Genomic DNA, 26,979 nt, shown 5'->3' with positions numbered 1-26,979 from the left:
AGAACTTTGTACTCCAAGCCTACTTATCTGCAATTTCAGCAGTGAAACCATGGAGCATCACCCTTGTGGGCCAGTAGCTTAAATCCGATGCAAAAAAGCAAGTTTACGGTAACTCTCGAAGCTTCCTAGTGAGAATGTAACCTAGAAATTTCGTATCAATTCAGATCTTTAGTCTCCAAGCAAACTTATCTTCAAGGTTAGCAGTGGAACCATTGAGCGTCACCTGCTGCACCAGTAGCATAAATCCAATGCAACAAAGCAAGTTTACTGTAAATCTGGAAGCTTCCTAGTTAGAATGTAAACCAAAAATTCGCCGCAATTCAGAACTTTAGGCTCCAAGCCTACTTATCGGCAATTTCAGCAGTGGAACCATGGAGCATCACCTGGTGGACCAGTAGCAAGAAGTCGTTGCACCAAAGCAAGTTTACTGTAACTCTCGAAGCTTCCTAGTAATAATACAACCCAGAAATTTCGTCGCAATTCAGAAATGTACTCTCCAAGACTACTTATCTGAAAGGTCAGCAGTGGAACCATGGAGCATCACCTGGTGGACCAGTAGCTTAAATCCGATGCACCAGAGCAAGGTTATTGTAACTCTCTAATCTTCCTAGTGGGAATATAACCACAAATTTCATCGCAATTCAGAAATATTAGTCTCCATGCCTACTTACCTGCAATGTCAGCAGAGGAACCATGGAGCGTCACCTGATGGAACAGTTGCATAAATCCGATGCATCAAAGCAACTTTACTTGAACTCTCCAAGCTTACTAGTGAGAATATATCCCAGAAATATCGTCGCAATTCAGAAGTTTAGATTCTAAGCCTACTTACCTACAAGGTCAGCAGTGCAACCATGGAGCATAACCTGGTGGACCAGTAGGTTAAATCCGAGGCACAAAAGTAAGTTTACTGTAACTCTCGAAGCTTCCTTCTGAGGATGTAACCCAGAAATTTCGTATCAATTCAGAACTTTATTCTCCAAGTTAACTTATCTGCAATTTCAGCACTGAAACCATGGAGCATCACCCTTGTGGATCAGTAGCTTTAATCTGATGCACCAAAGCACATTTACGGTAACTCTCGAAGCTTCCTAGTGCGAATGTAACCTAGAATTTTCGTATCAATTCAGAATTGTAGTCTCCAAGCCAACTTATCTGCGAGGTCAGCAGTGGAACCATGGAGCATCACCTGGTGGACCAGTAGCTTGAATCCGATGCACCAAAGCACTTTTACTGTAACTCTCCAAGCTACCTAGGTCTAATGTAACACAGAAATTACGTCTCAATTCAGGAGTTTAGTCTCCAAGCCAACTTATTTGCAAGGTCAGCTGTGGAACTATGGAGCATCACCTGGTGGACAAGTAGCTTAAATCCGATGCACCAAAGCAAGTTTACTGTAACTGTCGAAGCTTCCTAGTGAGAATGTGACCCAGAAAGTTCGTCTAAATTCAGAACTTAGGCTCCAAGCCAACTTATCGGCAATTTCAGCAGTGCAACCATGGAGCATCACCTGGTGGAATGGTAGCTTAAATCCGATGCACCAAAGCAAGTTTACTGTAACTCTCGAAACTCCCTAGTGAGAATGTAACCCTGAAATTTGGACGCAGTTCAGAACTTTAGTCTCCAAGGTTACTTAACTGCAATGTCAGCAGTCGAACCATGGAGCAACACCTGGTGAACCAGTAGCTTGAATCCGATGCACTTAAGGAAGTTTACTGTAACACACGATACTTCCTAGTGACAATGTAACCCAGAAATTTCGTTGCAATTCAGAACTTTAGTCTTCAAACCTACTTATATGCAAGGTCATCAGTGCAACCATGGAGCATCACCTGGTGGACCAGTAGGTTAAATCCGAAGCACCAAAGAAAGTGTACTGTAACTCTCGAAGCTTCCTAGTGAGAATGTAACCCAGAAATATCGTCGCAATTCAGAACTGTCTACTTATTTGCAGTTTCAGCAGTGGAAATATAGAGCACTACCTGGTGGACCAGTTGCTTGAATCCGATGCACCAAAGCAAGTTTAATGTAACTCTCGAAGCTTCCTAGTGAGAATACGACCCAGACATTTCGTCGCAATTCAGAACTATAGTCTCCATGCCTACTTAGCTGCAAGGTCAGCAGTGGAACCATGGAGCATCAACTGGTGAACCAGTATCTTAAATCCGATGCGCCCAAGCAATTTTAGTTTAGCTCTCGAAGCTTCCTAGTGGGAATATAACCCAGAAATTTCGTCGCAATTCAGAACTTTAGTTTCCAAGCCTACTTATCTGCTGGGTCAGCAGCAGAACCATGTAGCAATACCTGGTGGACCAGTAGCTTGAATACGATGCGCCAAAGCAAGTTTAGTGTAACTCTCAAAGCTTCCTAGTGAGAATGTAAACCAGAAATTTCGTCTGAATTCAGAACTTTAGTCTCCAAGTCTACTTATCTGCAGGTCGGCAGTCTAACCATGGAGCATCACCTGGTGGACCAGTAGCTTAAATCCGATGCACCAAAGCAAGTTTACTGTAACTCTCGAAGCTCCCTAGGTCTAATGTATTACAGAAATTTCGTCACAATTCAGGAGTTTATTCTCCAAGCCTACTTATTTGCAAGGTGAGCAGTGGAACCATCAAGCATCACCTGGTGCAACTGTAGCTTAAATCGGATACACCAAAGCAAGTTTACTGTAACTCTCGAAGCTTCCTAGTGAGAATGTACCCCAGAAATATCGTCGCTATTCAGTACTTTAGTCTCTAAACCTACTTATCTGCATGGTCATCAGTGCAACCATGAAGCATCACCTGGTGGACGAGCAGGTTAAATCCGAAGCACCAAAGAATGTGTACTGTAACCTAAAAATTTCGTATCAATTCAGAATTTTACTCTCCAAGCCAACTTATCTGCGAGGTCAGCAGTGGAACCATGGAGCAACAGCTGGTGGACCAGTAGCTTGAATCCGATGCACCAAAGCACGGTTACTGTAACTCTCGAAGCTTCCTAGTGAGAATATAACACAGATATTTCGTCGCAATTCAGAATATTTTTTCCAAACCTACCTATCGGCAGTGTCTGCAGAGGAACAATGGAGCATCACTTGGTGGACCAGTAGCTTAAATCCGATGCACCAAAGCAAGTTTACAATAACTCTCGAAGCTTCCTAGTGACAATACGACACAGACATTTCTTCGCTATTCATAACTTTAGTCTCCATGCCTACTTATCTGCTAGGTCAGCAGTAGAACCATGGAGCACTATCTGGTGGACCAGTAGCTTGATTCCGATGCGTCAAACCATGTTGAGTGGAACTCTCAAAGCTTCCTAGTGAGAATGTAACCCAGAAATTTCGTCGCAATTCAGAACATTAGTCTCCAAGTCTACTTATCTGCAGGTCGGCAGTGGAACCCTAGAGCATCACCTGGTGCACCAAAAGCTTAAATCCGATGCACCAAAGCAGGTTTACTGTAACTCTCGAAGCTTCCTAGTGAGAATACAAAACAGAAATTTCGTCGTAATTCGAAAATTTTGTCTCCAAGCCTACTTATCTGCAGGATCAGCAGTGGAACCATGGAGCATCACCTGGTGGACCAGTAGCTTAAATCCGATGCATCAAAGTAACTTTACTGTAACTCTCGAAATTTCCTAGTGGGAATATAACCCAGATATTTCATCACAATTCAGAACTTTAGTCTGTAAGAATACTTAATTGCAAGGTCAGCAGTGGTACCATCGAGCATCACCTGGTCGACCAGTAGCTTAAATCATTGCCCCACAGCAAGTTTTCCGTAACTCTCAAAACTTCCTAGTGTGAATATAACCCAGAAATATCGTCAAATTTCAGAACTTTAGTCTCCAAGCATACTTACCTGCAAGGTCAGTAGGGGACTACAGAACATCACCTGGTGGACCAGTAGCTCAAATCCGATGCACCAAAGCAAGTTTACTGTAACTCTCGAAGCATCCTAGTGAGTATACGACCGAGACATTTCGTCGCAATTCAAAACTTTAGTCTCCATGCCTACTTATCAGAAATTTTAGCAGTGGAACCATGGAGCATCACTTGTTGGACCAGTAGCTAGATTCCGATACCAAAGCAAGTTTTCTGTAACTCTCGGAGCTTCCTAGTGACAATACAAAACAGAAATTTCGTCGTAATTCAAAAATTTAGTCTCCAAACCTACTTATCTGCAAGATCAGCAGTGGAACCATGGAGCATCACCTGGTGGACCAGTAGCTTAAATCCCATGCACCAAAGTAAGTTTACTGTAACTCTCGAAATTTCCTAGTGGGATTATAACCCAGATATTTCATCACAATTCAGAATAGTCTCCAAGTATACTTAATTGCAAGGTCAGCAGTGGAACCACCGAGCATCACCTGGTGGACTAGTAGCTTAAATCCGATGCACCTAAGCAAGTTTACTGTAACTCTCGAAGCTTCCTAGTGAAAATGTAAATCAGAAATTTCATCGGAATTCAGAACCTTTGTCTCCAAAGCTACGTATCTACAAGTTCAGCAGTGCAACCATGGAGCATCACCTGATGGACCAGTAGCTTAAATTCGATGCACCAAAGCAAGATTAGTGTAACTCTCTAAGCTTCCTAGTTAGTAAGTAACCCAGAAATTTCGTCGCAATTCGGAACTTTAGTCTCCAAGCATACGTAACTGCAAGGTCAGCAGTGGAACCATGGAGCATCACCCGGTGGACCAGTAGCTTGAATCCGATGCACTAAAGCAAGTTTACTGTAGCTCTCGAAGCTATCTAGTGAGAATGTAACCCAGAAATTTCGTCGCAATTCAGAACTTTAGTCTCCAAGCCTACTTATGTGCAATGTCAGCAGTGGAAAAATGGAGCACCTGTTGGACCAGAAGCTTAAATCTAATGCAACAAAGCAAGTTTACTGGCTCATTCGAAGCTTCCTAGTGAGAATACGACCCAGAAATTTCGTCGCAATTCAGAACTTTAATCTGCTTGCCTACTTATCTGCTAGGTCAGCAGTAGAACCATGGCGCATTACCTGGTGGTCCAGTAGCTTGATTCCGATGCACCAAAGAAAGTTTAGTGTAACTCTCAAAGCTTCCTAGTAAAAATGTAACCCAGAAATTTCGTCGCAATTCAGAACTTTAGTCTCCAATCCTACTTATCTGCAGGTCTTCAGTGGAACCATGGAGCATCGGCTATAGAGACAGAATTGCTCAATATTTCTGCAAGGACTTCCAGCGACTTGTCCGTGCCATGTTGAATTGCTACAATATTTGAGGCCTTTGGAGGTCCGGTGCTGTATTAGGAGGTACCCCATGACTTTTGTCACCTCACTGTAGACTCCATTTTATGAGCGCCGTCTCCTTGGTGACAGATCGAAACTGTGTATCTCCGGTCATGGAGAGTGTCCGCTCGATTTCACTCTATGTTTCTATCAGTGTGTACCACGTGTAAATTCATACACAGCAGGAAGCTGTTCTCCAGGGGAAGCCAGGAGCTCTACCCGCTAGCCATGCCCTATCACCAGTGCCATAGCAGTCAGTCTAGCTGCACACTTCCCCCCTACCCACAGCTCGCTGTCCGAGTGTAAGGAGGGAGAGGCTGCAAATCTGCTACATTGAAATGGTAATCTAGTCTCGCTGCATACGACTTGGCTTCATATTTCGCATTTGTCAACAACACAGATCACAAACAAAACAAATTTTCAACATTATCTACTTATTTCTGGCACACTGAGGACGAAATACACTACTGGCCATTAAAATTGCTACACCAAGAATAAATGCAGATGATAAACGGATATTCATTGGACAAATATATTATACTAGAAGTGACATGACATTAACTTTTCACGTAATTTGGGTGCATAGATCCTGAGAAATCAGTACCCAGGACAACCACCTCTGGCCGTAATAACGGCCTTAATAAAATTGGGCATTGAGTCAAACAGAGCTTTAATGGCGTGTACAAGTACAGCTGCCCATGCAGCCTCAACACGATACCACAATTCATCAAGAGCAGTGACTGGTGTATTGTGACGAGTCAGTTGCTCGGCCCCCATTGACCAGACATTTTCAATTGGTGGGAGATCTGGAGAATGTGCTGGCCAGGGTATCAGTCGAACATTTTCTGTATCCAGAAAGGCCCGTACAGGACCTGCAACATGCGGTCGTGCTTTATCCTGCTGAAATGCAGGGATCGAGTGAATGGTAGAGCCACGGGTCGTAAAACATCTGAAATGTAACTTCCACTGTTCAAAGAGCCGACAACGCAAACAAGAGGTGACCGAGACGTGTAACCAATGGCATCCCATACCATCACGCCGTGTGATACGCCAGTATGAGGGTTACGAATACACGCTTCCAATGTGTGTTCAGCGCGATGTCACCAAACACGGATGCGACCATCATGATGCTGTAAAGAGAGCCTGGATTCATCCGAAAAAAATGACGTTTTGCCATTCCTGCACTCAGATTCGTCGTTGAGTACACCATCGCAGGCGCTCCTGTCTGTGATGCAGCGTCAAGGGTAGACGCAGCCATGATAGTCCATGTTGCTACATACGTCGTCGAACTGTTCGTGCAGATGGTTGTTGTAAACGTCTCCATCTGTTGACTCAGGGATCGAGACGTGGCTGCACGATCCGTTACAGCCAAGCGGATAAGATGCCTGTCATCTCGACTGCTAGTGATACGAGATCGTTGGGATCCAGCATGGCGTTCCCTATTACCCTCCTGAACCCACCGATTCCATATTCTGCCAACAGTCATTGGTTCTCGACCAACGCGAGAGGCAATGTCGCGATATGATAAACCACATTCGCGATAGGCTACAATCCGACCTTTATCAAAGTCGGAAACGGGATGGTACGCATTTCTCCTCCTTACACAATGCATCACAACAACGTATCACAAGGCAATGCCGGTCAACTGCTGTTTATGTATGAGAAATCGGTTGGAAACTTTCTTCATGTCAACACGTTGTAGGTGTCGCCACCGGCGTCAACCTTGTGTGAATGCTCTGAAAAGCTAGTCATTTGCATATCACAGCATCTTCTTCCTGTCGGTTAAATTTCGCGTTTGTAGCGCATCATCTTCGTGGTGTAGCAATTTTAATGGCCAATAGTGTACAGTTTTTATCTCGTACAAACAGTCGGCATACGGACAGACACGGACAGTTTCACAGATGTAAGGATTACAGGCTTGGACGCAGCCGCCTCGTGCGAGTACGGGAGCGAGCTGGCGCTATCTTGGAAAGCTGACGTACTGCTGTGTCAGCATTCGCCGGCCGCAGAGCGCCTCCACGCACACAATAGTCGCATCGGGTCACTGGCCGCACGCACAGGCAGAACTGTTCGCAAAGCGCGTGGTTACGACGCGTACTTTATGTCTTTTTCAGCTCAAAATGGAGTCTTGACGAATCCGTATTTATTCGTGGGTTGTGATGTTTGGTTTGTGGGACGCTCAACTGCGCTGTCATCAGCGCCTGTACAATTCCCAATTTTATTGCAGTCCAATTTTTTTACAGTCATATCTAGCCACTGTCAGAACTGATTATGATGGTGATGAAATATGAGGACAACACAAACACCCAGTCCATGGGCGGAGAAATTCCCCAACCCGGTATTTATTCGTGGTAGGACGTCAGACAGTTAGGATGGGTCAGAGTAGAGAGCACTTTATTATAAATGTTCTAACAGAAATTAAGTGGTAATGGTTAATAACTCGTAGTTCGCGTCTTTCTGTACCTCACGGACCCCACGCTGCAATAATACTGAGAAATATTGAGGGAGGGCCTCAACCGAGGACTGAAACCCATAACCATGTCATACAGATCCTCGCACTCAGGTTGCCAGTAGGCATGACTTAGTTCCGTAATCGGAAAAAGGTTGATGGAATTACTTGAGCACTTTTGTAATCACGTTATGGACACATGAAACCTCTACCCTAGGAAAACGATGTAAACATCCTTGGCACTTTTAATGTGAAACTATAACTCTTTAAAACAGGAATTACATTATAGATGAGTCAGTTACATGAGCACACGAGCAGGGGTACTTTCAACTGAAACCACAAACGGTCTTGAACACAACTCTAATCCCTGGAAATATCCTTAAAACGTTTACGAAACCACCCTTGCAATGTTTTCAAGGTCACAATGAATTCTTCGAACCTTACATTTTCTGTCTTCACAGCCACTGTGCTTAGGAAAATGGGCATCGTTTTTATACATCTCAGAATGTGTCATGTCAACTGATCCCTTCTTTTAGTGTAGTTACACCATACATTTCTTTTCTCACCAGTTGTTTTCAGTGTCTGCTCATTGGTTACAAGATCTACCTATCTAATCTCCAGCATTCTTCTGTTGCATCACATTTCAAAAGCTTCTATTCTCCTCTTGTCTAAACTATTTATCGTCCATGTTTCACTTGCATACAAGGCTACACTCCATATAAATACCGTCAGAAACGACTTCCTGACACTTAAAGCTACATTCGCTGTTCTCAAATTTCTCTTCTTCAGCAACGTTACATTTTAAATCTTCTCTACTTCATCAGTTATTTTTCTGCCCAAATAACAAAACTCATTTACTACTTTTAGTATATCTTTTCCTAATCTAATTTCCTCAGCAACGCCTGAGTTAACTCCACTGTATTCCATTACTCTTGTTCTGCCTTTTTTTACGTTCATTTTATAACCTTTCGTCGAGACAATCTCCATTCCTTCCGACTGCTCTTGCTAAATACTTTCGAATAAAGATGGATCAGTTCTTCACATTCAAAGCCTATTGTTAAGAAATAAAGCTCAGAGTATCTGCACGGAACGACATCATCATATACTTACAAGAATAATCTGGAGCGCTCTATCAGTAGTGATTCGGAAATCTGCGCTGGCACTACATTCCCCGTAGCAGAACATTCTCCACCATTTCGGCAAAATTCTGTACAGTCCAGACATGTTGACAGCGCTTTGAATGAGACTGGGAGCATCCTGACAGGCTATCTACGACCAGTTCCTGTGAGCAAACTGTACCACATCATGGGAATTGCACCACCAAGCATTCGCAGGAAAGCAGCATCAGAGGGGGAGAAGAGGGAATAGGGAACTGATCCCAGACATCCACTGTTGGATGTAAACGTCTAAGACTCAGATCAACAAAGAGCTCCCTACAAACAACTTCTAATTATTCCTTTATATCCCGGAACTCGCAGAGTGGAGCGTTGGCGAGATTCTTTGCCTGCAGCATACGAAATGATGGCCAAAGAGAAACCAGCTGCAGATTCACACCTAACGTAAGTGACGAAAACGCCGAAAGGATTGAGAACCTAGGGTGTCACGGTGTAAAGTCAATCTCACGAAATGGGGGAGGGGGCTTCAGTAGTGATAAAATTTACCGGTGTGGTAACTTGCAGAACTGACAATATCTCTTCGTATGCAGCAACCTGCCGAATACAGTACTATCGGTGATCTTGCTGCAGCGAACAAAACAGCAGCTTTTCATCTTCCTGACAGTATTTCATACGTTCGTGTTGTAGATATTAATCCCCGTATTTTTATTATTATTGCTTTTGTCTGCACTCTATTGTATTTCCTCTGTAGTTGATTCTTTGTGTGTAATCGAGGTCTGCGCGTGTTATTAATGGTCTACCAATAATGTGATAATTTCGAGTCCTAGTCACGTAAAATAAATAATAAATTAATTAATACTTCGTGGACTTTCTGCTGACTTATGTGCATCAACCGAAGTATTCTCTCTCTCTCTCTCTCTCTCTCTCTCTCTCTCTCTCTCTCTCTCTCTCTCTCTCCTCCCCCCTGTATGTCTGTCGCAGTGATAATGTGTTTGATATTCACTGCGGCGGTAAAAGTCTTAAATGGAATTTCGACTTCTTCCGGGTACGCTTTTCCTGCCATTACTCACAGCTGCCCTTTGGACGCTATCATCACTAATAGCGATTTATTGTCGAGTGCCGTTCACGGCTCATTTCAGCGCTGTTGAATATGTAACAGGGCAAATGATACCGCGAGCGCGTTTCATCTTGCCGCCGGTCTGTGATGCTAAATGGCGCGTAATTTGCAGCAGCGGGAAATATTCACGAGCTAACCGTGAACTGCAGGGCCACAATTAGACCCTCTGGTTATACAGGTTTACAGTTAACAGTTACAATGTTGTTATGCTGTGGTTAAAGTATCCAAGAAATTTTACCTCTCGCTTTGGTTCGAGGTCGCACACTAAAGAAAGATTCACTGATTACATTGCTCCTTTTCCTATGTTCTTTGTAGAAAAAGTTTAAGATTAGTTATATAAAATATGTGGAGCTGAGGGTTGGAGGCCAGATATCAAGGTGCTCCCTCAGACGAGCAAGATTAATCATTTATTTCACAGTAAGTTATATGAAAGAGAGAAAACCTAACCGTGGAAACCAGTGTGCTGCTAAAAATCAACGACAGCTCTTTTCAGATTGCTACGGTTTCTACAGACGATGGATAGCTTGATCTCAACACGATGGTATAAACATCTCGTTTAAAGATGTTGTACTTTTTTCTTTGGGGTATTCTATTGTCTACCCCTGTGTTAGAACTCAATTTATTTTAATTATATTTGGCTCTTTGAGGTCTTGTTCGGATGTGACTAATTTCAAAGATAAATTTATCTATTCATAGTACATACTTTTAATCTTCTGCACGAGTGTTTCATGTAGATATGTGTATGCCCGTAAATTCTGATAGTTATTTTGAAAATAAAAAATATGTCGTACTGTATGTAAACTGAAATGTACCCCAAATTTATATGACCTTGTGGTACTTTTCCAATTGCGTTTAGGATCAAAGATTTCATTCCCTCTTAACAAATGTATGATGTGCCGTTCACCATGAGTACGAAAGAAACCCAGAAGATACTCAAACTCCTGCCATGCTTTTGAGAGCAAGCTTGGAGCTGCTGGAATCACTGACTTCATGCGGCGCCGCAGTTCATCCAGAGCTTTTGGAGCTGGTGACATATTGACGGGGTCTGTCCCAAACATTGCAAAAACAGGCAACATAACGTGAAACCAGGCAACGTTGGAGATCGGTGGTGCAACGCGAAATCAGTGTGGCCCTTAGGGCTAATCTGTCGTTGAGGCATTTTATTGTGTAAGAAATGCAGTTACGTCACGTCAGACAATTGTAACTAAATTGTACCTATTGAAACGTTATCACTGATGCGACACGCATTGGATAACGAATGAGCGAGATAGCTCCACCAGTCAATATATTATTACATGCCTTCTACGTAGTGGAGCGACTTAAATTGATTGAGGCAAGTCTTCTGGGCCAGATTTTATAGCAGTTAGGTTTCATTCGGATTTAACCATCAAATACAACCACACGTTCGTGAAAGACCCGTACCAAAAGACTCTAAAGTTGTTCTCGTCACACTAGTACTCAAGAAAGGGACTAGAAGTAATTCGCTGAATCAAAAGTCCAGATGATCGATTTGCAATGTGATTTTGGAACATATACTGGGCTCGAACTTTACGAAAAACCTGACAAAATATATATTGACACATAGTCAACACCGATTCGGAAATGTTGTTCTTGTGAAACACAACTGTCTTTTTGTTCTCACGAAGTAATTACGCTATCGACAGGGGTCTCAAGTTGATTCCATGTTTCTAGATTTCTGGAAAAGGTTATTGATACCGTTCAACACAAGCGTCTTCTAATCGATCTGCGTACATATTGAGTATCATCTCCTGTCTCACAGGATTCGTGATTTCCTGTCAGACAGATCACAGTTCGTAGTAACTGACGGGAAGGTATCAAGTGAAACATAAATCATGTCCCCAAGCAAGCATTATATGCCCTCTGCTGTTCTTAATCTGTATTAACGGTTCAGGAGACGATCTGAGCAGCTCTGTTAGACTGTTTGCAAACGATGTTTTCATTTGCCGTCTGATAAACTATTCAGGAGATCAATACGGACTACAAAATGATTTACACAAAAATTTTTGACATCATCGTAGGACAATGACGCGTAGTACCGACTGGTAGCTGTCACGAACTGCTTCACTACTGCACAGCAGCTAGGTGCGCTGGCTCTTCACGACGTCTGCCAGCATCGTTTTATATCACGACTAATGTCGATTTTACGTTAGTTTTAAAGGTGGATAAGTTTTTTCTTAACATTGCCCATTAAAAACTTTATATATTTCATCGGAGCTTTGGTCTCAGGACGCTTTATAGACAGTAACTTGTTAACAGAATTAAGAAAGAAAAACGTTATTGCTTTCTAGACTCTTTTATATTACAATTTACAAGATATCAGTATGGTTCGAAAGTGTCAGTTGAGCCTTAACAATACAAATGAGATGTCCTCCACATGAGCTCTAAAAAATTTTGTTTACACGACAATCTGCACAAATTTAAAAGTGTTCCATTCAGTTAGATTACAGCAGTCATGGAAGATTGCGTTTCATTGACAAAAGTCTAAGAGGTGCAACGAATCTACTAAAGAGACTACGTATACTACGTTTTTCCTTCTTCCTCTGAGGTATGGTTTTCTTACTAGTTAGGATTGAAGGAGGACACTGGAAAACTTCAAAGAAGATCAGCCATTTTTGTATTGTTGTCGAATAGGGAAGACAGTGCCACGGATATAACAAGCGAATTTAGGGGACAGTTATTAAGACAAAATTGTTTTCCATTGTGGCTGGATCTTTTCACGAAATTTCGGTCGTCAGCTGTCTCCCCCGAATGCGATAAATTTCGTTCACTTCCACCCACGTAGGGAGAAATGACCATCACCATAAAATACGAGAAATCAATGGTCGCATGAGAAGTAGAATTTTTACCACATGGTATTCGAGAGTGGAACGGTAGAGAATTACTGTGAAAGTGGCACTACGCACCTTCTACCAAGCAGTTAAGTGTGGATTGCACAGTAGATATGAAGATCTAGGTGTAGACGTAGAACTGTAGGCAGCCACATTCACCAGGAACTTGCTACTAGCACTAAGGTAAACTTGTGGTTTTGACGTGAATGTAAAAATCCAGCTCCAGCAGCTATCTTCATCCGTTTAGAAGATATTAATGTTAAAATTCACCTCCAGTATCTGTCTTCATCCGTGTAAAAGATATTACCTTGTAAATTTGAGATAGTGTTCCGACTTGATAGACCGCAAGTGTCCCGTATCAAACTGTTCGTCTCAACTTGGTCTACACTACTTGGTACATTGTAAACTTCAAATTGCCCTACAAAAACAACGTAAGCTACAGCGCATGCACCTCGAGCGAGTTTTTCAACATTCTCGCGCTCTCTTCGCGCAAACAATTAGTTCTAGTGAAAAAAAAATGAATAGGACCTTTTTCGCTGGAGGGTGTGGTTATTCAAGAAAACATTTCAAAGTAATATTAAATGTCTTCTACCTCAGAAACCATTCGGAATAGGGCAAACATTCATATGAAGTTTTTTGTTCAGAATCACTAATACCATCACCCCTCAAAGCATGTACCTTTCCTCCTGATTCACTCTGTACGTACAGGGTGTCCCTTTTATCTTGACCACCCTAAATATCTTTTTATCCAAATGAAAATTACAAAATGTTTCGAGCAAATGTTCTTTAGCCGTCAGGAGGACATCAATCAGCAAGATTGCCTTGGTTTTTTGGTTTTGTCCATCCGAGTTTTGTGATCGCTTCACGGTTTTTTGACTGACATGTGGCCGTGCATTGTCGTGCAACAGCAAAACATCCTGCTTTTGCCGTTGTGGTCGAAAACGACTCAGTTGAGCTGCACATATGCATCAGAATTTATGGTGCTTCCACTTGGCATGATGTCCACAAGCAAGAGTCCTTCGCAATCGAAAAACACCGTAGCCATAACTTTTCCAGCAGAAGGTGTGGTTTTAATTTTTTTAACCTTGGGTGAATTTCCATGATGCTACTCCACTGATTGCCCCTTCCTCTCTGGTGAAACCTGTTTTGGTAGCTTTGTTTTTTACAAAGATATGAACAACGGTATGACTTTTTTACATCACACCCTGTATTTTCATTCGGCAATTCATTTTCTCTCCTAAAGACCTATTCGTAAATTTGTCACAGTGTATCATTCACTCAAACATAACATTATTAATTACATAACACATCACTGACGTTGACGCTAGAAATGTAAACATAAGTAGAATGCACATCCGTCATTACGTCAACTATCGTCAGTTGAAGAGTTGTGTGAGTAGAATGTACACAAAAGAAAAGAAGGGAGAAATGCTACTCATCTATGAGGAATGTAAGTCAGCAGAACAGTAATTGCAATATTGTTTTCTTATGTACGGGTACATTTATTACAGTAGTTTAGTCCTTTTAAATACTGTTGTGTAGAGTAGGCATACAGTAAAGGCTGTCCTTCCTACAAACTGCATCGACATAACGTTTCTTTTATTGTTGTTAAAGGTAAGCGAAATGCTACGCAGGCAGCGGAACTGTACAGAAAACGATATCCTGACAAGAACCCATCTCCCCGGTGATTGTTTTCTCGTCTTGTTGCGACGCTTCAGGAAATGGGAAGTTTCAACCCACGACAACCCAATCGTCGTAGCACTGCCGAAGTTGCTGTTCTCGCTTCCGTTGCTATGAATCCACATCTGAGCACACGACAGCTTGAACACGAGATTGGCATTTCTAAAGCCAGTGTACATGGTTATCTTACTCGTCACCGGTTCCGTCCTTACCATGTACACCTACATCGAGAATTGCATGGGAATGATTTCCACAATCGTGTACAGTTCTGTCAGTGGGCAGAGCAGCAAATCCTCGCCAACGCGAACTTCTTCTCCAATGTTCTATTTACCGATGAATGTTCCTTCTCAAAAACAAAGGACAGGAACATGCATTATTGGTCCAGCGACAACCCACGATGGCTTAGATAGGTGGAACATCAGTGTCAATGAAGAGTTCACGTCTGGTGTGGGATGCTTGCTACTATAATCGTGGCCCTTACTTCATCAATGGTAGTGAAAACGGCGCATCGTATGCCAACCTCCTCAGACGAATTCTTCCTCCTCTTCTGGATGAAGTGCCGCTAAGGACCAGAATACTTTTGTGGGATCAACACGATGGATGTCCAGCACATAATGCCTTGCGTGCACGTCGTGTTCTGAACCGCAGGTATCCTGCCCGATGGATTGGTCGAGGAGGAACAGTTAACTTGCCCTGATAGGTCTCCTGATTTAAGTTCTCTGGAATTTTTTTCTTTGGGGATGCATTAAAGATGTTGTCTATCGCGATATTCCAACAACTCTAGACGACATGCAGGAGCGTAACTCTCTTAAGCACGCTAAACTGGAAGCAGAAAATAATTCTTTCATTCAACGAGTGCACCAGTGTATCGGTGTCCAGGGTCAACACTTGGAGCAACTTTGAATGTTCTACTCCTGGGCAGTGGTACAGGAAGACAAAGTCAATTTTGTGTTATGTTTTTACTTGGTTTTCATTTGTTTTCTCACAACTCCAGCAAGTGGAGGAGTTTGTGATCCCGGGCTCAAAGTCAATGTTGTGTTATGTAATTAATAACAGTTTTGTTTCAGTGAATGGTACAGTGTGATACATTTTTATATAGATCTTTAGGAGAGGAAATGAATTACTGAATAAAAAATACGGGGTGCCATTTAAAAAAGTCATACCGCTGTTCATATTTTTGTAAAAAACAAAGCTACAACGAAGGCAATCATGCTGATTGATGTCCCCAAGACGACTAAAGAACATTTGATTGAAACATTTTGTAATCTGCATCTGGACAAACAGTCATGTTCCACTGAGCGATTCATACAATAAAGTCAGTATACGTAGCAGACTTAATCACACGACAACTAGGGACGCGAGGGACGAAAGTTCTTTGAAATTAACTGCACCAGGAATACAGTCCCTTACGATCTACACCCTCATTCACAACTCTGAAGTACTGACTTTACTTCTGAGCCATGTGGTGCATTATGCTGATGCCAATACTCGAACGACCTTTTCATCTGAATCAGTAGTACTCACATTGTGCTTATTCTCTACGGTGCTGCTCCACAAATACCTTGGAAGTTCCAGCATTATTCTTTCCAAACTGATTTTATTATTAATAAAACTATTTTTGAGACACGTATTGTCTTTATCTTTCAATGACTAGTCCATAATTACTTTTAAAAAGTAAGAGTCAATTATGAATAATACAGAACGCTACATATGTTTGTACAGTTCGTGTGAATTTAAAATCTGATGCAGAATATTTTGTTCCTATCGTTTGTTATTTCTCCACAAGTAGTTATGCATTTCTGATTCGTAATGAGAAATCTTCCACAAAATTTGTGTCTGAGATTTTCATTAAAACGTACCCAGGACTGATGCCCCGTTTTGGAAATAGTTGTGACATTTACAAATGATCGAAACGATTTGTTATACAAACAAATTTAATACAAGAGAACGCGTGAGAAAATCATCTTTCTTTGCAGGATGTGCTGTATGTCAATGTAACCAAATAAATAAGGAAGATACAGTAATGTTTATTGCTTTTCCATGTTATTCAGCTGTGTGAAAGTTGAATGAGAGCTGCATTTATTGGCTATCATACACCGACTCCAGATCACTCAATAACCCAGCATTTGTTCTCACAGAACGTAATGTAGAAGGAGAAAATTCTATGGCTGTGAGCAACGAGTCTAAGCAGTGGCACAGCTGGCAACAAAAGTATTTGAATTTACTTTGTACAAACTCTACGTAAATATTACAAAATTTTATAAAAGCGTTATCTGTACTAAAAATAAATCTGTGAAAGCGTCATGTCCCTCTGTCTTTGAACGCGTTGATCTCCAAACCTATGAGACCAATTTTCATTGGAGTTTCGCAGGTAAGCCGACCGTAGTTCGGGTACTGTATAGGCCTTAATTCATCAAAATCAAATTACGAGTTTTAAAGTTTTACTGAAACTTTCTTCGCTGTCTCTCTGCTTGTCTGAACATGCTGCGTAATCTCCAAAACTTCTAACGAATTTTCATGGGATCTTCACTCGTCACTTGAGCGTAGCTAGGGGACACCGATAAGCTATGTGTCATAAAATCTGGATCACCAAAAAGAATGTCCATACGTAGTATAAACAATTAAGTATGTATGTATGTACGTACGAGTAAGTGTGTTCCGTATCTACTCCGAAACCACTGAGCTGAGTTCAAAAACATTTGGTGCCCATATCACTTACTATCTAGGAAGAACGCCTGCGGGATTAATAACTAGCTACCTAGCAGAGGGGTGCGGGAGAAAGAAGTGCAGACCACGACGAGCGAATACTCAGATTTTATTTATCCAGTATTTGAGGACTAGGACACTTAGTGACCTACAATAATCTTTCCACATAATTTGCTACCAGTGTGGAGATTTTTCTCGCTTACAGCCCTCCCAAAACGAGGGTAGGAAAAAAGTATGTCACTGAGTACATTTTCGCCGTTCATGCAATAACACTGCCGAATCACGCACGGCGTTCTACTTTATTTCTTCTTTACTACTAACTGTATTTACGTTACATTTTGCAGACAGTGTCCAGATCCAGCACTGAATATACGTTCAAAATGATATCATCATACAGCTTCAGGAGACACGATCTCATAAACACTGAGGTGTGTGGGAAAATTTCCTCATAGTGCATGACGTCTGAATTTATTACTTCTTTGGTTGTAACTCTGTTCGCAACACATTTTCGACCAGTATCCACGGATGCCGCCGAATGTCTCTACAAAATTCCACTGAGGTGACAACAGTCACGTGACACCTCCCAATGCCGAGTCGGGCCTCCTCTTGCCCGGCATAGTGCAACAGTCCGCCTTGCATGGACTCAGCAAGTCGTTAGAAGTCCACTGCGCAAATACCGAGACACGCTGCCTCTGCAGTCGTCCATGATTGGGATGATGTTGACAGTGCAGGTTTTTGTACACGAACTGGCCTCCCTATTATTTCCCATAAATGCTCTATGGCTTTATACTGGCCGATCTGGGTGGCCAGATCATTCGCTCGAATTGTCCAGAATGTTATGCAAACCAATTGCTAATAGTTGAGACAGTATGACATGGCACATTGTCACTCATATTATTGTCACGGTTTTTTTGGGGAACATGAATTCCATCAATGGCTGACCATTCCGTGTAAACAGAGCCCACACCATTATTGGGCCACCGCCATCTCGAACAGTGCCTTGTTGACAACTTGGGTCCATTGGTTCGTGGGGTCTGCCTCACATTCGAACCCTACAATCAGCTCTTCTCAACTGAGGGGACTCATCTGACCAAGCTTTCCAGTAGTCTACAGTCCAGTCAGTATATTCAGGAGCACAGGCGAGGCGCTGCAGGTGATGTCGTGTTGTTAGAAAATGCACGCGCGTCCGTCCTCTGATGCCATAGCCCAATAACGCCAGATTTCACTGCAGTGTCCTAACAGATACTTTCAGCGTACATCCCACATTGATTTCTGTGATTATTTCACGTATTGTTGTATGTCTTTTAGCGGTGATAAGTCTACGAGAAGCTCGGTCGTTAAGTGAAGGCATCGGCCATTGCATTGTGTATGGTGAGTGGTAATGTCAGAAAATGTGGTATTCTCGACGCCCTCTTCACACTGTGGAACTCATTTTATTGCATTCCATAACAATTTTCGAAACGGAATGTCCCACACTTGTAGCTTCAGCGACCACTCCATGTTCAAAGTATGTTAATTCCTGTCGTGTGGCCATAATCGAGCCAGAAATATTTTCACATGAATCACATGAGTACAAATGATAGCTGTGTCAAGCCCTTTTACACCTTGTGTACGCGATATTACTGCCGTATGCATATGTGCATATCGCTGTTCAACGACTTTTGTTATCTGAATTGTAAGGTGGTGTGGTCTTCTGACCTTCATTTCTTACATATTCCGTCCTCATAATCGTATTCTGCACATCAAGACGCTTCATTCGAACCCAAAATCGATAAGGTAGAGTCAATTTTGTATGAATTCATGTAAGCAATATGCAAATGTAATAAGTAAATCGCAAGTGCACACTGAGGTTGGAAAAGTCGAGGCTGGCGTACACAACATGAGAGCCACAGGAATTTTCTTTCTAAAGAGGCAACCAACCCACTGGGAGGCCCATCCCTTCAGATGGATGAGTCAACAAACACCTACTTTCGCCAGAGTGACCTCACAGAGAGAGCACAACTTTTGGCAGAGCGAAAGGATAATGACCCATGTGTTCGACGTAAAAGCAAATTGCGCTACATTGTATGGGAGCGCCCAGAAGACGTATTTTTTGAATGACGGACTGCGTAGTTATGGAGTTCTCACAGGAGGACAGCATGTGCCTAACGGAGATGCTACATATTACCGAACTGGTCGACTTGAACGAAACGTCATTCTCTCATTTAAAAGAGCAACGCTGATTGGCGAAATATTTCTGATGCTAAGAGCCAGAGGAGTAAGGGAAGACAGCGAATGATATACCCTTGCAATTTTTCAAGAAAAAGGGGCCGTTCCGTTGTCACTCTTGAAGCAGGAACACGTAACGAGAGCGAGTTCGCTCCTATGTGTACGGAAAGAGCGAGGAACAAAGTCTCTCCTCAGTACCACGGGGAAAGCACCTCTGTTAGCGAATTGGAGTAATACTCTATATTGAGTCACTCATGATTGTTGTTCACTGTGTGAACATGGACACAATACTAGTTAAACGCCTGTGAGCGAATATTGAGTGGCATCTCATTGGACTGTTTATCTGACTAGTGTACCACGCCAATAGACTAGGGGTGGGTAGGAGTCCTTGACTTCATCAAGGCGTAGGGAGAGTTTGAGTGGCGAAGGTCAGTCCAGATAGAAAGAGATAGTTGTCGTATTTGTCAGCAGCGAGCGACGCAGGCAGCAGTCGTTGCAGCTCACGGTATTGTGCGCTACAGTGTATGCGAGCCCCATCTTTCCTCCGTAACAGTACACTCCATTACATTTCTCACGCGACAGCGTTGACCGTACCTAGAAAAGTTTTTCAGGTTATGTAGGCGCGGCTCTCAGCCATTCTGCCGAGTAAATAACATTCTTAAAGAACCTTTCCATATGACGCAATCTACTGTTCCGAAAAGAACCCAGGAACTTATTAATTTCAAGGAAAAAGTTTCACCTGATTTCTCAGAATTTTTTTCGCAATAAATAATATTTTTCGTTCGTTTAATGTTTTTCTTATGCTAACTAGCAATATTCCAGTACCCAAGTATTGGTTACGTAAGAATATAGAATATTTTTGTGTCTTTTCCTTACAGTGGACGACTCCAGAAGATATTTGTTGCTGAATGTTTTTCAAGAAGCTCTTATTGGTACATTATGAGCGTCTGTCTGACTTCTTTAGTAGTGTGAGGTGGAAATTGTTTCTTGCAGGAGCCAAAGGGTACTTGTTGACTCAATCCATTGTGCAACTTGACAAAACAAAAGCCATACACTCACAGAGTGTCTACCGCTGTAGAGGAGAGAGAGGAGGAGGAGGAGGAGGAGCCCGCATCTCGTGGTCGTGCGGTAGCGTTCTCGCTCCCCACGCCCGGGTTCCCGGGTTCGATTCCCGGCGAGGTCAGGGATATTCTCTGCCTCGTGATGGCTGGGTGTTGTGTGCTGTCCTTAGGTTAGTTAGGTTTAAGTAGTTCTAAGTTCTAGGGGACTGATGACCATAGATGTTAAGTCCCATAGTGCTCAGAGCCATTTGAACCATTTTTGAAGAGGAGGAGGAGTAAAGGGTAAAGGAGGAGATGGAGTGAAGGAAGAGGAGATGGACATATAAACAAAAGAGAAGGACAGAGAGAGAGGCAAGAGGAGATGGAGAAAAATTGGATGGGAAAGGCAGACGAGATGGACAGAGAGTGGGGGAAGGAAACGATTAGCCTATAGAATTTAAATATACACATACCTGGGCGACACTAGGGAATCAGTTATTTGTCAATAAGTTTAAAAAATTAACAAATGTATGTTGTTAATAATTTGTTACAAAATTACTGAATTCATATTAAATGAAAGCATCTGTTCACAAAGCATATCGCTGCCATACAGATCGATTTACGCAATGTTATATTTGATACCAATGAAGTGATCGATATACATCGGTATCGGACAGTTCATAACACAAATCAGGCATCACAGTCCTGAACTTGGACTCTTACATGGTCTCGTAGAAAGTAACCGTGTGCCATGCACGATACCCTCGCCTGACGTGCCGTGTTGCAGAGCACGTGGTGTGGCAGCTGCGGCACTCGGAGGGCCGGGCGCGCGCGCTGCTGTCGCCGCTGCTGGGACGGCTGCCCGCGGCGCCCTGAGGCGACGACCCGCTGGCGGCGCTGTACGGGCGGCTGGTGGCGCGCCTGGAGGCGCCGCTCCAGCTCCTGCTGCGGCAGGGCGCGCTGCTGGACGGCGCCCTGGAGGAGCTGGTGGCGCTCCTCTTCCCGCTGGCCTACGAGCGCGCGCTGGGCGGCGGCGGCGGCTCGCACCGCCTGGCGGCCGAGTACCGCGGGTGCCTGCGGAGGGCGGCGAAGGAGCTGCGGCCGGCGGGGGACGCGCCAAGACGCCTGGCCACTCCCCTGCAGCACGCCCTGCGGGCGGCCGGCGTGCTGAGGCAGGCGCTGCTGCCTGGGGCCCGCGTGCTCAGCAGCGCAGACTCGCTGCTCAACGGGCAGGGCGGGCCGACAGGTGCGTCCGCCGTCGCCAGCCCAGTTAAGCTGCACAGTAAGGAGGTCTTACGAGGGTAATCCCAAAAGTAAGGTCTATTTTCTTATAAGTGCAGAACTCTGTTTATGTGACACTGTTGTTAAGAGTGCTTCACGCGCTATGTGTAAACATGCGCACGCCTCGCTCAGGCACTCAGTCTTCTCTTGTCAACCAGTGTAAATGGAGCTCCCGTTGGATGTTACCGCCAACTGCGAATTGCGAGCAGTTATTCGGTTTTTGAACGCAAACGGCACTGCGCCCATTGAAATCCATCGCCAATTGACGGAAGTGTTTGGAGTCGTGCATGTATGTCAAAAATGTTCATAATACGTGTCGATAGTTTGCAGCTAGTCAGACAAATTCACGACGAACAAAGAGGCGGGACACCGTCAGTTTCTGAGGATACAGTGTTGAAGGTTGAGCAAACCATGCGCGAAGATGCATTGGCAGAAATGGTGATTATGTCGAAAAACAGCTAAATATTCAAGCGGTAAACTGATGTAAACCATTGTAGAAATAAACAGGTCTATGCGCTTATAAAAAATAGGAGACCTTACTTTTGGGATTACCCTCGTAACTACGTATTTGACAGACCAGCTTGGGAAGCAGGCATGAAAACTGCGTGCCAGGGGCTTGCTTGGGGATAGTATTGTCTACCTAAACTGGTAACGAATAGCCAAAATGAGTAAACTTTGGGAACATGAATTCGATGAATGGCTATCCATTCTATTTGGTGAGATTTAGTGGGACACCACCCCCTCCCCCTCACGTGAGGTTTACTCCATAGTCGACTTAAAAATATCTAAAAATTCAAAGTTTTTTATTTGTTTTAAATACTGATTGCAACACTTCAATAAAAGCATGTTTTATTTTTAACAAGTGATTAAAAACCACTTCATCTTAAACACGCCAGTGCTGAGAAGTATTCAGAAGAACATGGAGACAAACGGACAAAAAGGCTCCACGAAAATAGTATTAACTGTTTTGATGGAACCGTAAAGAACTGATCTTTTATTGGAGTATTTCATACATTAAATATCATTGAAACTAAATTTTCTTTGCGGATGAAAGACAACATAGTTTGTGTTTTCCTTTGATCTGTAAGATCACACTCTGGATTCATGTCACCCCTAAGAGAATTCTTATCAGTGAACTTCAGCTCAGCTTCCTTTCACAAACAATTAACTTGTTCGCATCTGTGCTCTGACTTGATGGCATGCTGATTAACACACACATTGTAAATGTTTTGATACAAAATCATGTTGAACACAGTTACATCGGCCTTATACAGGGTGATTTTTTTCCACTGTGTACAAACTCTAGCCACTGATCGATAGTAGGGCATGGAAACAAAGAAGTCTAATAAACTAATGTCCGGAAAGCATGGTTTCCACGCTAGACACCATTTATTCAGTCATACATTGTTACAATGACTGCGGGCTAATACCCACTGTGTCAAAAATAGTTACTATGTGCCTCAACGCTTGCATGTATGCGCTGTAGCATGTTCTGTCTCACACTGGCCAGGCTGCATCCGAACAGTCTCAACGAGCATCTGTAATAGGGTCTCCATACAAGATACTTTTGAGATGGCCCTATAACTGGAAATTTCGTTCGTTGAGATCCAAAGAAGAGGCAGTACATGCAACTTGGACACCATCGTCAGACTGATCGACCAGCGTAGATATGAGTGAGATGCGTCCCGACGTTAATGGCGAAGTGTGATGGAGCACCATCATGTAGCAGCCACATAACGCTTCTTTCAGCAGCGGAGGCAAAGTCACCCACAAGAAAAGTCGACAGTTCCTGCCTGGTGGACGACGTTGAAGGAAGACTGGTCCCAAAGAACGGTCGCTAGTTATCATGGCCCACACATTCCGGCTGCACCGATGCTGATGATTCGCTGCCACCATACGACGGAGTGTCTGCATTCTATCGTGCATATGACTGTTATGAAAGTTGAGGATACCACTCAGCGTAAAGGTAGTCTCATCTGCGAATAGGATGGATGACACAAATGTCAGAACAGTGATTGCCTGGTGAAGAAACCAGTGACAAAACTGATCCCGACGTGGAGAGTCTGTCGCTAGAAAGCCCTGCACACGCTGTAAGTGATAATGATAGTTACAATAGTTACAATGGAGAAAGTTCCACACGGTCGTCTGGCTTACCCTGTAGTAGCGGGCGAACGGCCTGATGTTGACACAGCGGTCGCCTTGCACAGTGTTAATCACATTTTCCTCCAAGTCTGGTGTCCGAGCATTTCGAGTATGTCCTTCATGATTTCCTGCTTCCTGAAACGACACTGTCTCAGACAAACGGCGACACTATTACAAACATTAAATGGTGTCGTTGTTGTCGGCTATGATTGCTCTGCTGATGCAAACTAGCTGCCGCCGCCAGTTGCCATTTGCAGTTATTCCAGTATCATTGTAGTCCATCTCCTTCTTCCCTTCTTGCTGTCCTGCCTCTCTCTCTCTCTCTCTGCAATTTGCAGTTATTCCAGTATCATACTAGTCCATCTCCTTCTTCCCTTCTTGCTGTCCTGCCTCTCTCTCTGCCATTTGCAGTTATTCCAGTATCATACTAGTCCATCTCCTTCTTCGCTTCTTGCTGCCTGCCTCTCTCTCTGCCATTTGCAGTTAATCCAGTATCATACTAGTCCATCTCCTTCTTCCATTCTTGCTGCCTGCCTCTCTCTCAGCCATTTGCAGTTATTCCAGTATCATACTAGTCCATCTCCTTCTTCCCTTCTTGCTGTCCTGCCTCTCTCTCTGCCATTTGCAGTTATTCCAGTATCATACTAGTCCATGTCCTTCTTCCCTTCTTGCTGTCCTGCCTCTCTCTCTCTCTCTCTGCAATTTGCAGTTATTCCAGTATCATACTAGTCCATCTCCTTCTTCCCTTCTTGCTGTCCTGTCTCTCTCTCTGCCATTTGCAGTTATTCCAGTATCATACTAGTCCATCTCCTTCTTCGCTTCTTGCTGCCTGCCTCTCTCTCTGCCATTTGCAGTTAATCCAGTATCATACTAGTCCATCTCCTCCTTCCCTTCTTGCTGTCCTGCCTCCCTATCTGTCATTTGCAGTTATTCCAGTATCATACTACTCCATCTCCTCCTTCCCTTGTTGCTGTCCTGCCTCTCTCTCTGCCATTTAAAGTTATTCCAGTGTCATACTAGTCCATCTCCTTCTTCCCTTCTTGCTGTCCTGCCTCTCTCTGCGCTATTTGCAGTTATGCCAGTATCATACTAGTCCATCACCTAATTCCCTTCTTGTTGTCCTGCCTCTCTCTCCACCATTTTCAGTTATTCCAGTGTCATACTACTCCACCTCCTTCTTCCCTTCTTAATGTCCTGCCTCTCTCTCTGCCATTTGCAGTTATTCCAGTATCATACTAGTCCATCTGCTTCTTCCCTTCTTGCTGTCCGACCTCACTCTACGCCATTTGCAGTTATTCCAGTATCATACTAGTCCATCTCCTTCTTCCCTGCTTGCTGTCCTGTGACTCTTTCTGCCATTTACAGTGATTCCAGTATCATACTAGTCCATCTCCTTCTTCCCTTCTTGCTGTCCTGCCTCTCTCTCTGCCATTTAAAGTTATTCCAGTGTCATTCTACTCCATCTCCTTCTTCCCTTCTTGCTGTCCTGCCTCTTTCTCCGCCATTTGCAGTTCTTCCAGTGTCATACTAGTCCATCTACTTCTTCCCTTCTTGCTGTCCTGCCTCTCTCTCTGCAATTTTCAGTTATTCCAACATCATACTAGTCCATCTCGTTCTTCCCTTCTTCCTGTCCTGCCTCTCTCTCTTCCATTTGCAGTTATTCCAGTATCATACTAGTCAATCACCTTCTCCCCTTCTTGCTGTCCTGCTACTCTCTCTGTCATTTGCAGTTATTCCAGTGTCATACAAGTTCATCTCCTTCTTCCCTTCTTGCTTTCCTGCCTCTCTCTCCGCCATTTTCAGTTATTCCAGTGTCATACTAGTCCATCTCCATCTACCCTTCTTGCTGTCCTGTCTCTATCAACGCTCTTTGCAGTTAATCCAGTATCATACTAGTCCATCTCCTTCTCCCCTCCTTGCTGTCCAGCCGCTATCTCTGCCATTTGCAGTTATTCCAGTATCATACTAGTCCATCTCCTTCTTCCCTTCTTGCTGTCCTGCCTGTCTGTCTGCCACTTGCTGTTATTCCACTATCATACTAGTCCAACTCCTTCTTCCCTTCTTGCTGTCCTGCCTCTCCATCTGCCATTTTCAGTTACTCCAGTATCATACTAGACCATCTCCTTCTTCCCTTCATGCTGTCCTGCCTCTCTCTCCTCCATTTGCAGTTATTCCTGTATCACACTACTCCATCTCCTTCTTCCCTTCTTGCTGTCCTGCCTCTCTTTGCCATTTTCAATTATTCCAGTATCGTACTAGTCCATATCCTTCTTCCCTTCTTGCTATCCTGAATCTCTCTCTGCCATTTGCAGTTATTCCAGTACCATACTAGTCCATCTCCTTCTTCCCTTCCTGTTGTTCAGCCTCCCTCTCTCTGCCATTTGCAGTTATTCCAGTATCATACTAGTCCATCTCCATCTTCCCTTTATGCTGTCCTGTCTCTCTAACCGCCAAACTTCAGTTATTCCAGTGTCATACTAGTGCGTCTTCTTCTTCCCTTCTTGCCGTCCTGCCTCTCTCTCTGCCATTTGCAGTTATTCCAGTATCATACTAGTCCATGTCCTTCTTCCCTTCTTGCTGTCCTGCCTCTCTCTCTGCCATTTTCGGTTATTCCAGTGTCATACTAGTCCATTTCCTTCTTCCCTTCTTCCTGTCCTACCTCACTCTACGCCATTTGCAGTTATTCCAGTATCATACTAGTCCATCTCCTTCTTCCCTGCTTGCTGTCCTGAGACTCTCTCTGCCATTTACAGTTATTCCAGTATCATACTCGTCCATCTCCTTCTTCCCTTCTTGCTGTCCTGCCTCTCTCTCTGCCATTTTCAGTTATTAAAGTATCATACTACTACAACTCATTCTTCCCTTCTTGCTGTCCTACCTCTTTCTCCTCCATTTGCACTTATTCCAGTATCATACTAGTCCATCTCCTTCTTCCCTTCTTGCTGTCCTGCCTCTCTCTCTCTCTCTGTCATTTGCAGTTATTCCAGTATCATACTAGTCCATCTCCTTCTTCCATTCTTGCTGCCTGCCTCTCTCTCAGCCATTTGCAGTTATTCCAGTATCATACTAGTCCATCTCCTTCTTCCCTTCTTGCTGTCCTGCCTCTCTCACTGCCATTTGCAGTTATTCCAGTATCATACTAG

At 43.5% G+C, this 26,979-nt stretch overlaps 1 protein-coding gene across 1 annotated transcript in view; it reads left to right on the top strand.

Moving 5' to 3' along the window:
- LOC126278712 (glypican-4-like) overlaps positions 1–26,979 on the top strand; it is a 130,480-nt gene that overhangs the window by 34,184 nt on the left and 69,317 nt on the right. The window contains exon 2 of the mRNA XM_049978986.1: positions 21,291–21,695. Within this exon, the coding sequence (XP_049834943.1) occupies positions 21,291–21,695 (405 nt within the window). The remainder of the gene's footprint in view (positions 1–21,290; positions 21,696–26,979) is intronic.

Source organism: Schistocerca gregaria, chromosome 6 (genome assembly GCF_023897955.1).
Source record: "Schistocerca gregaria isolate iqSchGreg1 chromosome 6, iqSchGreg1.2, whole genome shotgun sequence".
NCBI classification, from domain to species: Eukaryota; Metazoa; Arthropoda; class Insecta; order Orthoptera; family Acrididae; genus Schistocerca; species Schistocerca gregaria.
This window is presented reverse-complemented; position numbering and strand designations above follow the sequence as displayed.